The 13138-nt window shown below is 39.0% G+C and overlaps 1 protein-coding gene across 2 annotated transcripts in view; it reads right to left on the bottom strand.

The window, feature by feature from the left end:
- The window catches only part of LOC139102901 (visual system homeobox 2), a 39658-nt gene that overhangs the window by 3474 nt on the left and 23046 nt on the right, over nt 1-13138 (bottom strand). For both annotated transcript variants that reach the window (XM_070657094.1, XM_070657093.1), the window contains exons 4-5: nt 12324-12447; nt 75-249 (exon numbers count right to left, since the gene is read on the bottom strand). In XM_070657094.1, coding sequence (XP_070513195.1) covers nt 75-249; nt 12324-12447 — 299 coding nt within the window. The remainder of the gene's footprint in view (nt 1-74; nt 250-12323; nt 12448-13138) is intronic.

Raw genomic sequence — 13138 nt, 5'->3', positions numbered from 1 at the left:
AAATTTTAAAATATATAAAATTGAAGTTGTCAAAGTTATTAACTTAAGAATTTGATCAAAGATGTTTTTTTTACCTAACAGCCACGGTGCAACGGATTCATTTTCCTTGGCACTTCTTAAAATCGTTTCCGGAAGCGGTAAAGAATGTCGAACCATTGCTCCATATAAACCGTATTCTGCCATTATGGTACTTCTGCCCCAACATTTCTCAGTCTTGCGCCACTTTGCTCTCCGATTTTGAAACCAAACCTGAGAAAAGTTGATGACTGAATTAAAAAAAAAAAGAAAAATGAAATCTAATTTCTCATTTTATAAGGGGGAAAAAAAAAAAACCGTAAAAGTTACTTTCCCGAGTGGAAATTTATCTAGCTAATCTGATATTGCAGCTGGTGGTTAGATCGCGCAGATTAAATCAAGTTGTCATTTAAAAAGAAAAAACAAAACCTGTCTAGTATCGGTCGTCTAGACGCTGGCCAGCGCGGACCGTGTATCTAAATAGATCTCTAAACTTTTTTCGCCGTGTACTTGTTTACTGTTGTGGTCTGACCTTACGCAAAGCTTGCTCGACTGCCGAAATCGCCGGGCAAACCGGTTCACGCCGCCCGCCGCTCGCGCGTCCAACACTTTGCGAACTTGGAGCGCGAAATCTGCCGGCCAGATGTCAACACACGCACGCACCCACAGCACCGCGGCGGTCCGCGGGCCCGTTGACCAGCGGTCTCGGCAGTTTAGCGCGCGTTAGATAGGTCAGAACACGAGAGTAGACTAATACGCGGCGAAAAACGTTAGTACATTTCGAGTGTTATATTTCTGTCACGGTGCTGGACAGTTTTCCTAGACAGCCACGAGATGAATTGGCAAGCTAATTATTAGATAACGGTGGGAATCAATTTCCACTCGGGTGCATAATTATAAATTCTTAACTAGTTAAATAATTAATTACACGTGGACATTATATAATTAACGATAACAAAAATCAAGGCGGTGGAAATCTTAATAAATTTGTTTGTACGCGCATGTATTTAAGTAAAAAAATTATTAATATATTAGTATTATAGAGTTTGCACTATCGCTCTTGATTGGAATGTTATAATTATTCTCAGCTAGTTACTTTATCCAATTAGTGCCCGCGCGACACGCGCCGTAATGCCGTTCAATAGTTAATTATCATGCTCAGAAAACCTTGCCGAAAACTTCTGTACCATTTTTTTTTATGGTCTTTAGACTACTTGCTAACAATCCCGCTTATTCGACCTCCTACGGTGAAGACGCGTGTCGCGTTCTGTAACACGCTCATACCTAATGGACTATCATTTTCAAAGAATAATACGTGTACTTAATTTGGCAAATTGTGTATACTGTTCTTTAACAGATTCAATTTGTAATCTACGAATGTAGCAATTTTTGTGCGAGAAAGATACGTGTAAGTTAATGAAATTAATGTACGAATTTAATAATAAAAAAAAAAAAAAAAAAAAAAAAAAGCTCAGCGAGACGCTGCGTATGTACGTGCGTCTGTACACGCATGGAAAAAACATTTGTGCGATAATTACATACAGAATGTTATTTAAAAAGTTAGACACGTTTGTTTCGCAAGCACATGTACGCCTAGTAGAAGCAGAAAATATAGGGGAGGCTAGGGCGTGGACCAATTTACAGCAACAATGCCAAAGTCACCGACAGAATTGGTGCGTAATTTGAATGAATGGGAACGCGTTGCCCTGTCAATTTGAGCTGCCACCCCAAAATTATCTTTCGCTTAGATTTCAACGAACATGCACGTTTTTGCAACGCACTCTCGAAGTCGAGTAATCGGAAGTATTCTATTTTAGTCTTTAAATATTGTTGCTAGGAGATCAAAAGCCATAGCTTTGGATCGGAAATACATTTTAGACGTTTTTGTTTTTTACTCGACAAAATTAATGAATTCTTGCAAAATTATATGACTTATACAGTTAATCAAACCTAGACGTACATATTAAATTTATATTAATATTGTTTGAATATAAATTAAAAATACTATAAAAGATATGAAACATCAGCTAAGATATTGGTAACAAAATTAAAAAAAAAAAAAGAAAGAAAGAAAAAGAGAGCGAAAGAAGAAGGAAAGAGGGAGCAGCTCGAAAGTAGAGAATCAGAATTCGATATCTCATTATCGGTCGATCCCAAATTGAAGTCACTGGTGGGAAGTAACGAGATCTCCAATTATCCCTGGAACAACGTCACCCTATCTTATAATATATATATGTATATATACTATATTATATATTTATATATATTTTTTTTTCTTTACGCAAATCTCAAAGAAAAGGAACAAAACAATATTTTATAACGTTACATTTTTTTTCCCCCCGTTATCCTTTCATTTTTGTGCGTCATAATTAATGAAATTCTTTAAATTATTTAGACCTCTTTCTACAAAATAATAATTACCAGTTGTAAATTTTCAACTTGCGGGTTTCAAGAAATGTGTTAATGCTAATGAGCGCGCTATTAATAATTTGCAGCAAAAAATTTAAGATTATAAAATTCGACAGATTAATAATTAATCTGTCGGATAAATAATCGTGACAATAGCGAGTGCTTTTGCATCGCCAATTGTTAAATGAGAAAATTTGCGTCTCCTGCTATGCGTTAGAAAATCTTTTTCGATCGCAAAGATAAGTTTTCTTATTCTAATAGAGAACGAATGTCTGAGTCAGTGTGAAAATTCTCTGAGCACGTTTCACCATTCCTACATTTTCTACTATCTCCATTGTATTATACACTAGTCCGTGCTCCTCTCTCTTTATCTCCATTTCCATTCTCATCCTCTTGTTTTGGTCCAATAGTCAGTCGCCAGTCTGATCGATGATACGCCAACAAGCAGTACTGCGCATGGCCGACTAAATACAAACTCGCTCCTTATTATACCGGGTGTGCCAATAAAGGGAATATGGAAGAGGAGGAGGATGAGGTAGAGGAGGCTAAAGGTGGACGATGACGGAGATGGTGAAAAAGCGCGAGAGTAAGACAGCAGGAAAGGGGAGGAGAGACGGTTCCGTCGGGGGGTTCCTCGGTTCTTCGAACCAGGACGATCATATAAAGAATCCTCTTCTATCGCATTTTGCTGCTATCGCTGCTTCAGCAATGCAGCCCCATTCTTATATCCCGCTACTACTCTAACTCGGCAGCTTTCTGTGATATAGCAGCAGATGCCAAAGGATAATCCGGATACCCGATTTCCAATCCCGACGCCGCGAAACGACACCTCTGCGCAGCATCATCGATCCTCCTTTACGGACGTCGTCGACAATGCTTTTGAATGCGACTTCTCTTTTCTACTTCCAGCACCTAGCATGCCTTGGTGCGTTTATTGTTACATTTCTCGCAGATATCTTCGATACCTGATGTATTGGGTACGTCTGCTCCGATGTTCATTTATTTCGTCGACGTACAATGAACAATGAGACAACGTTCTTTTGAGTTTCCAAACTTTAATTTCGATTTAGACTTTGGTTACGTTCAAAATTACTCTCCGTGCGTACGCCCCCGCCCCCCAAAACAAAACGAAATATTTTAAACACGTGTGAATGCGATAACTTATCTCGATTTCTAAAGCAATGACGCGATCAAATATAAATTAATAAAGAAAAGTGATAGTGTAACGGCGACTATACCGAATAACGCGCTAAAATTTTATCACAGCGATGGTAATTTTTTTTTTCGTAAGAGCAACAAGAATTTTTGTCACTGTAAAGTAAAAGAAATAATCGCTTAATTATGTCGATTGAGAAACTGCGACAGGTTAAATAAGATCTAAAAAGGAAAAGGATAAAATTCCATGAGCGTATACAGGTACTAATAGAATGATAATGGCGATATGCAGTGAAATCTCATTACTTGTGGTAACGTGATATTATGCACAGGAAAGATGACTCCAATGTGGCTGTTGCGTAAGCGCAATATCAGAGGGTATAATGAAATACCGAAATAATTTACGGTTATATAATTTTCGTGTTATTATTAGCGCCAACGTTATCGAACTGTACGCGGGTGTGTAAACGGTCATTATACAGTTCCGTAAAATTACCATCGATTCCTGATATATCGTAATGTACGGTATGGAAGGAGTTTCCCTAGGCCTTAATGCAAATAAGCCGTAATAGTCATAATTCGTTGGTTCGAAATTATTAAAAGATAATTTAAGTACGGCAACTTTAAAAGGTATCGAGTGTGAAGAAATAAATGCTGTGTGTACAACACACCCTTGCCTGATACTTCGAGTGCTACTTGTTAGAGATACCACCCCAAAAATTTTCTCCGTAAATAACATACGCTTCTGTAAGCTGTACAAACAGCCTCTCGTTTACGCATAAAATTAAAACGTGAACAACGGAGTTTTTTAAATAAATAAAATGGCTTTTTGAGTGAGATGTATTTTCACACGTGGATTCCCACAATCCCGACAATCCCCGTGATCAGGGGTTGCCCGTAAGCCAATTAATCTTGGCAAATAAGCGAGGGAGGAGGGATACAGCACGCGTTATCCCTCGGAAACGCATGACTTATTTGCCGCATAATACGTGCATAAGAGACTGGTCTAGCGCAGCGGCCCCTTCTTTGAGCATCGGCTGGTAATAAATAGTTAAGTCGCGAACGGATCGTCGCGGGGAACCCCATGCTGCGAAACGGCACGCGTCAGGACATCATTACGTGAGACACTTGCCGAGAACCACCCGAGGGTGGCCCAAAAGGGATGTACGCGTTAGCCTCGGCGTCGATAAGCAGAAAATAATTTAGACGAACGGACGCATTAACAAGTGAACTTGACCTCGATCGCGCATTCAAGTAATGAGTCGCGATAAATTAATTGACGCCGGTCGATCGTGCCGAACTGCAGATTAAGATGTAAGCTATCGGCGACAAGATTACTTTCGCGATTAAAAATTATTAAACACTCGACAATTTGGCGATCATCATTCAAAACTGTTTTCGTTTACTTCGCTTACATTTGCAAAAGGAAAATCTTTGGCGTTTTATCGAATTTCCGCCGCCTCTTGGTGCATATTGAATACCAGCGTGCTTTCATATTCTCGATTTTCCTCACGCAGACTCAGTTTCGATAGCATTTCATCGGCAGCGTGGGCGTGGCAAACCTTGGGTCCATGCTTCTAACTTAATTCGGTTAGGCGAGATTTATATCTGTTACTGGCAGTATTCCCTTGTTCAAAGTCGTCGCGCGCGTATTCCTCTTCCCCAGGCTCGGCAATTCCCCACCGATTCGCCGTGTTTTCCCTCCGAATACGAGCCAAGTTTATTAGAATTTATAAGCGGTTCTGCTGACAGTAGCGCAACGCCCAACTACAGGATATTCAGCGACTCGCGTTCTCGATTTTCGCATTGGGAACCCTTATTTATCTGCCACCCGTTACGGCAACTTCGGCCCAGGCTCAGTGGATACTCTGCGATGTGCATTATTGGTCAATTTTTGGGGTGAAACGCGCCCATCCGGAAATCATCGCTTTGTTTGTCGGTGGTTTTACGACCGCGGTGGCGAACCTTCCTTCTAAAAATCACTAAAGAATTCTTCGCGCTGCTTCTGCGAGAATGATTTGAAAGATTGTCATTGTGTACTAAACAGTCATAAGTGTTAATCTTCTGATATTTCAGATTACGCATTTCTCCGCATTCTAATACGTATTATTCACTGCGTTGCAATTTTTTTCTTTTTCTTTTTTTTATCGCAGTGTGCACGCAAATATAACGTCAACAAAGAATAATTGACACGGCTGTAAAATTATTAATTTTTTTATCTCACTACGTTGAACTGATAAATATCTTTTTTGCAAATATTCCTAATTATTTTCGAGATATTATTAGAAAAGAATATCTGTCGATCTGGCATTCGAAAGAAACGAATGGCACGTTCAACGATCAATTGCCCACGACGCGAGAAATTACACGATGCATTTATTTGAAATTTTACGTCTTTCATTTGCGTCATAAACATGCAAAGCGCGTAGATTCGATCCCGTCGCTTCGGATTTTCGGCCAAGGGTCGGCCTATTAATATAAATAATAAATGATCGCATTAGAAGGGTGGATGCCACTTGTCACCGTCGTGCTAAACGCGCACAAGTCGAAAAGACACCCTCCACGCAGATCATTTAATCATTTCGACGACGAACGATAGAAAATTCATGAGCTCGACGTCACTCTAGCGGTCGCAACCCTATTACGGGGGTCCACGTGTATTGGACGCGCGAGGGTGATGATGCTCTGGCTTTATGTGCGAGTGATAGCTGCTCTGGTACAAACATCTAGATATTTCGGCCACTTCGTCATGGGAATGCTTGTGCGTTGAATCACGTATACGCGCCTTCTCTAATTCGCTTTTAATTTGATTTCCCGATGAGCCCGATTCGACTTCGCCGCCGTAGCATCGTAAAATTTAATTCCCTTTTACGCGAGCTTAGATATCCTTTAACAGAAATGCCGTGCGATGCCTAATACTTTTATTCAACGGTACATTATAACGAGATCTTTATATTTTTTAACATTTGTTTAATCGATATGAAAGTATGCATGAGACAGTTAATTAATTGCTTGGTAGTTTTTATGAAATAAATTTAATATCAAGAAAGTGTATTTAACTGTTGTTTATGGAGTTGAAAAGTTGGAATTAGAAAGATAATTCACGTCAGTTTCTTTAAGAGCCGCTTATTATTGTATGTTGAAACTTGAACTTTGTAGATGTTATAATTTCAAAAATTTAATCCATTTATTGTTCTCTTACCCTTCGACATCATGCACGTCCGTCCGCACACATATGTAGACAAACACAAGCGCACCGACCACGCATTCGTTGCAGACGTACAAAAGATAAAATCAATAATCGGTCAGAGCGGCAAAAGTTCTCTGAATTGTTATGCGTGAAAATGTGTATCTTCATTTGTGAAGTATTGAACGTATATATAAAATATTTCTTAGCTTTTTTAAGATGCGTTAAATAATAAGTAACAGGCTTAAAAAATTCAAGAATATAAATAGACTTGATAAATGTGGCCTTCCTGCAATAAGTATGTAGTTTTTAAAAAATTGTTATTATTGGTTATCGTTCTTTAAAACGTTAAGAAATTTTTTTTTTATACAGTTTTTACCCACGCATCACGAGTTGCCCAATAAAAAATAATTTGTGTTGAGTTTTCATTGCAATAATTATAATTGTATCGTTACACTTCTGTTAATATTTTCTTCAATTTGCTTCTTAGTAAAATTTTGCTTCCGTGAAATGTACAGTTTATAATTAGAAAAAAAAAGTTAATATCACGAATAAAAAATTTGTTATTTGAAAACCGTAAAGAAAAACCGAATAGTCGACACTTGTCGTAATCGGTTTCTGCAAGCGGTTCGAAATAATCATGCCATACATCAAGCTGTTATCTACATATATCGAACTTGGAAGATTTTCATAATCCCTTAAGAACGGTCCAATGAGAAAATATTTATTTTACTCAGTCGGAAATAGCTAATTTCGGGGTCAGTATTTACTCAGCGTTAGTCCCACTTTCAGAGATGTTGACGTCTTCTCCTGATACTCGGGTTTAAGTCCTTATGATATTCTTAACTACCTGTCACGGCTCACATTTGGTCGCAGTAAAGTAACTTTTCGAAAAATAGAGGGACTTTCGATATCCATCTGCTTCTAATAAAATAACAAAGTATCTCAATCACGTTTATGAATCATTTACATTTACTGAAGGGCCTACAATTATTGTACGCTTTAAACGTTATTTTAGAAAACTCAATGTTTTCTTCAGAATGTATTACATACCGTTTGTATCGACAGTAACCTGAATTACAGTGGTAATTAAAAAAAAAAATATGTTACGAGATTAATGACAATTGTCAAAGAATCGTGCGAGTCATTTATCCGAGCATGTCGCTGTATCAACTACAGAGCGGAAAATTACAATTGATTTACGAATTATCATAAATTTCCCGTGTGAATGGTAATATCCTGGCATAATTTTCAGTAACTTACGACAGTGGACGCCTACTAAACATAAACACGAGTAGGAAGTCTCGTCCGCCTGCTGAAAATTCGCGGGTCATTTGAGCCGTTTCCGCGCCATTACCCTTTCTTAGCACGTCTGCTCGTAGAGCAGACTGCGATTCCTGTAACTCGGCTTCAGAAACAGGATTATAAGACATTGTAGCAGAAGATCGAAAAAGTTGCGATAGAAGAAAATAAGAAGGAAACGATGGCAAAAGAAGATAAGTGTAGGAAAAAAAAAAAAAAGGAGAGTTACTTGTAACAATACAGACATGACTCGATTCGTCGTTGTCTCATTTCAAGAAATTACATTCCCCAACGAGTTTTCTTCGCTTTGCTCTACTATTCTGAATGTCGACGAGACCGAAAATCTACTTATTCCGCAGCGTATGATGCACGCGACGCACTGCATATATTTTACATGTCGAGTACGAGTTTGGCAGACGTTAAAGTAAGAACGTAAGTGATTAAATAAATTGTAATACCGTGCGAACATTATTAAATATTTCAAGATATTTACTGCTTTAACAGTATATTAATTCTTCATGTGACTATTACGCGAGAATGATAGTAACATTACGGCGGAAAATTCCGCCTTATATTCGACTCGTAGAAATAATAAAGTAGCTGCAACGAGCAGCAACGAGCGCCTTCGGCAGCGGCTATACATATACTACAGGAAGATCTTCCTTCGACAAAAATCGACGGAATTCGAACAAGCCGCTTCCACCGTTTTACGAGCAATGTTTCTCGTGCTGCCTGGCCAAGTACCAACCCGAGCCGCCATTTCGTAGATTGCATCAAATTGTTTTTCCAGCACGAGAAACGTAACGCGCTCGTGAGACATCGAGCCTTAACGCGAGCTACATTATGAAGAGAGTTCGACGGAAAATAAATTTTAATATATTTAATATGTATAATGCACAGAGAGAAACGTTAGAAATCCGCTTCCATTTAAATGATTCTTTTTGCCGCGGTTTATTCTTCCTTTAGGAAGTGTTAATTATGAAAGGACGATATGAAATGTATCGTAGGACGCAGCAGAGTGATCTTGCAGAATGAAAAGGAAATGTCGAACGCCTTGTCGGAGAAGCGACTCGCGCCTCCTACCTGGCAGGCTGTTCTAACGAATCCTCAATGGCGCCCGAACGCAAACGGGGCCTTGACAATGGGGCCTTGTTGTCAGGAAGGGGGATTCCTTCAGAGAAACTTTTGTCGGGGAACTCACGTGGAACCCGGGTGAGAACCCTCGAGAGCTCCGTGGATGACTTGCGCATCGTGAGCTGCGAGCTGCTACTTGAAATAAATTTTTTTTTCTCCTCGACTCGAAGGCGGCTTTCCATCCTTCTGCTTTCTTCGTTCAGCGGACGCGTGACGATTGTGTGAATCGCGTCAAAATTCCTCGCTAATGGGCCGCTTATGGCAGAGCACTGACGTGATCCTATGCATCGCCTTTCCTTTCACGAGCTTAATACAATCTCATTACGTGCAATAAATTTATTTAACGAAAATAAAGCAGCATTATCTTCACGAAGTTATGGCCTTTCGGATTTATTTGGATCAATACGATATTTATCCGTCATATTCGATCAGCTATTACCATTCTATCTTATGCCGTTCCTATGAATAAAATTTATTCGCGTATAAAAATTTCCTTTTCTTAATTATTCCTAAATTTAATCAACCCCGTTGATCGACGAATATAGAGACAAGCTAGAAAATCGCGCCGAGACAAGTAAAACATCGTATACAGTATTAATCGTCTAGTTTTTTTTTTCTTTTTTTTTATCACACCTACTACTTATATAGATCTAATCGTAATAACTTAATACTCATATCTCTGCTATAATTTAGTTGAAATCACTCCGCAACATGGGACCCTTCCTGCGTATATCGATCGCACCAAAAGGACTGGTGGGAATACAGGGTGCAATTTTCGCGCGCTCCCCATAAGAAACCATAACCCTCAGATCGCCGAAATTATGTCCGTTTGTGCGTGATTCTACCCGCCAATCAGATACAGCCAAATTGCGAGCATGAGTTCGCTATAACGAGTTGCCTCCCTAATGTCATTTACAGAAAAACTTATTGTATTTTGAAAATTCCAACCGCACTTAATTTTCTTCTATATGTGTAATACAGCGATGTAACGCAGCGATGCATCGAAAAACTAATTGCTGCCTTTGTTGAAAGATACTTAATGAAAAGATAGATGTATTATATGTTTTCTTTAGCAATATTTAATAAAAAGTTTGAATATAAAAACTCAGTGCGGCAGTCTGTTGGAGACATTTCGATTAACTTCGCCGCAGGAGGTTCAACTGCTTTTCTTTAGCATTGTAGTTCTAATCGCGCGGTTACACGTTGACAAAATGATAACAAAGGTACTAATTTCATTGTAATCGTAGTAATAAGACGGTTTACGAAATTTTTTCTAAAGCGACACTTCTCATTAGTTATAATTAAATCAAATAACTTTTAAAGTTGCTTTACGCGGCGTCTAAATAATTTGCTAATTCAATCGAAGAGAGATAAAGATAAATTTGGAAATAAAGAGCGCAATATGCGACGCAGAGGGAAAGAATGAGACAAACTGTGAATGAGCAACAGAGAAAGTGAGGGAGAGAAAGACGTCACTCCCCGCACAAAAATATCCCCGTTAACGATTATCATCTCCTCTTTCCGTCTCGCGCCTCGTTATATTGTGTCCCCGTCGCGCGCGCAAATTTAGAAACAAAAGATGGGTAGAAAGCGCGTTCTGATTGGCCGTCCAGTCCCTGACTGCTCTCTCTGATTGGCCCGCGGGACCGCACCCATCCTGTAATGGCCGCTTTGTCGTTCCCCTGCACTCTGTATACGCGCCTGCACGCTTCAAGCAGCCTCGACAACCCCATGCCGTCACGCGCGATTCCCCAACCCCTTCCCTCCAGTCTCCCTTCTACTTGGCTCACCAGCCACCCCCGCCGTTCGCGGCAGCCGTCCTGGTACCTCGAATTATATCAAAATATAATCACTGGCTGCCGCGTACAGGTTGCGTGCATATGTATATGGGCTTGTATGCAGGGAACGCTCGCTCATTCACATATACACATACGTATAGCGGAGGTGTCCGAGTCGTGGCCTGCGGGCCATTTTCTCCCACTACATACCTCCCCCGTTTCCCCTAGTCTACGATGCGAATCGACAAGCGTGATAAGTTAGGGGTAGTGGGGGTGTACAAGCGGAGTGAGGAATCTCTCTCTTAGTTGAATCCATTTGGGCATCTCTGATGTACAATATAAGCAAGCTATGTTAATGTATGCGCACACCAACGCAATTAGAACATCATAGATCAAAACTACGCGTCGCGATACCGCGAAAGAGTTCCGTGCTTTCTTTCTTTCATTCTGCGTTTCGTTGAAACATAAGCGAAACAGAATCGCTGACGGAGCTTGGATTTTCAATTATAGGCATATTTCTTTTTTTTTTTTTTTAAATTATATTGCGCATTTTATTTCGCTTCAATTAAACTGTGTATTAAATTTATACGAGTCGATTCGTATGAAAATGACACACGCAATTGTACGTGCACACATCATTTGCTTATTGAAACTGTTCATAAAAAATCTTGTATGTTAACCGAGTGAAAAATCCATGTTTCTCACACATGTCTATATTAAATGCATGTTGATACTGCTTCGTGATGTATAAAAAAGAATAGCGATGTAAAATAGAAACGATTACGAAAGAAATGATAAATGAGAGGAGTAACCAGGAAGAAAAAAAAAAAAAAAAAAAAAAAAAAGGTAGGTAACGTAAAGAATGAAACAGAAAGAAAGAGCAAAAGAAAATTTTGTGCCGCGTTTGTTGTACGAAAACCGATATCAGCCTACTGTTCCCCATAAGTACGCGGTGACTAATTAGCAGCTTAAAAAAAATTGTTTTCTCTCTCATCGTGATTTTTTGGTACCGCTATATTTTACCTCTCGATGACGAACCGCGGGTTGTTGCAAAGCCAAGCTTGCAACGATCGCATAGACATAAATCATAAAAGGAAAAACTAACGTCAGGCTCTACAATAGATTTAAGTGACACGAGTGAATTCCGGTTCACTGAAGTTTACGAAATATTAATTATACATATACGTGACCGTATGTGATAAACGTTACCACTCATTATTGCAAGCATTAAGCAGTGAGCTTTAAACTTTAATATATTGCAATCAAGTGGTTAATAACACCGTAGGAATAACTTATGCGTATAAATTTATGCGTAGAAATACATTTATTGTTTTTTTGCTTACCTGTATCCTGTCTTCGGGTAGATCAGTCCTTAGGCTTAGCATCTCGCGGGCATAGACGTCAGGATAATGGGCTTCCTTGAAAGCTGCCTCCAACGCCTCCAGCTGCTGTGACGTGAAGATCGTCCTGGAGCAACAACCATATGAACCTAGTTATATGCCATTACAGAGCTTCTACCTTAAATCTACCCTACTTTCTCGCGAAAGATCAAACGAACTTCAACTACGCGCTCGGCATTTTCATAAAAAAGGCAAAAGTATATCGAAAGCGCATGATAATAAATGTAAATCTTAAAATTAAACGAGTTTCGTATGCACTTTCGGACGCAGTATTAAATATTAATCAATATATCGCAATAATTATTGCAACGTTTAACGTATTACATAAACATTGTAATCGTGTTTTTTGTTTCGAAAGAGAAAAATGATTAAAAGATTGCTATTATAACTCAAATATTTGTAAGAAAGAAATAAACGGAGAAATTATAGTTTTCATTTCTATTATTTAACTCGCACTGTTATATTATCCGTGTGTATTAATAACAATTTTTTAAAATAAAACTGTTGAGATAAATGTTTCGCGTTGACAATGATAAAAAGATGCTAATTTAATCTCGACGATACTGTCGAAGCTATTCTCACAATGTTAACATAAACATTTTGCATAAGGGCGGCTGCTCAGTCTATTTCCCTGAGTGGTAGTAAGTATAGGCCGCCATTAACTTACAATTAATTGCAAACGAGCAGACGTTTTGTCGATGTAGATATGTAAAAACAAGAGACGAGGCGGACGGTTGGGCCAACCAGTGATTACTTGG

This window comes from Cardiocondyla obscurior, linkage group LG05, assembly GCF_019399895.1.
Source record: "Cardiocondyla obscurior isolate alpha-2009 linkage group LG05, Cobs3.1, whole genome shotgun sequence".
NCBI lineage: Eukaryota > Metazoa > Arthropoda > Insecta > Hymenoptera > Formicidae > Cardiocondyla > Cardiocondyla obscurior.
Note: the sequence above shows the minus strand (reverse complement) of the source record. Positions and strands in the feature narration are given on the sequence as shown.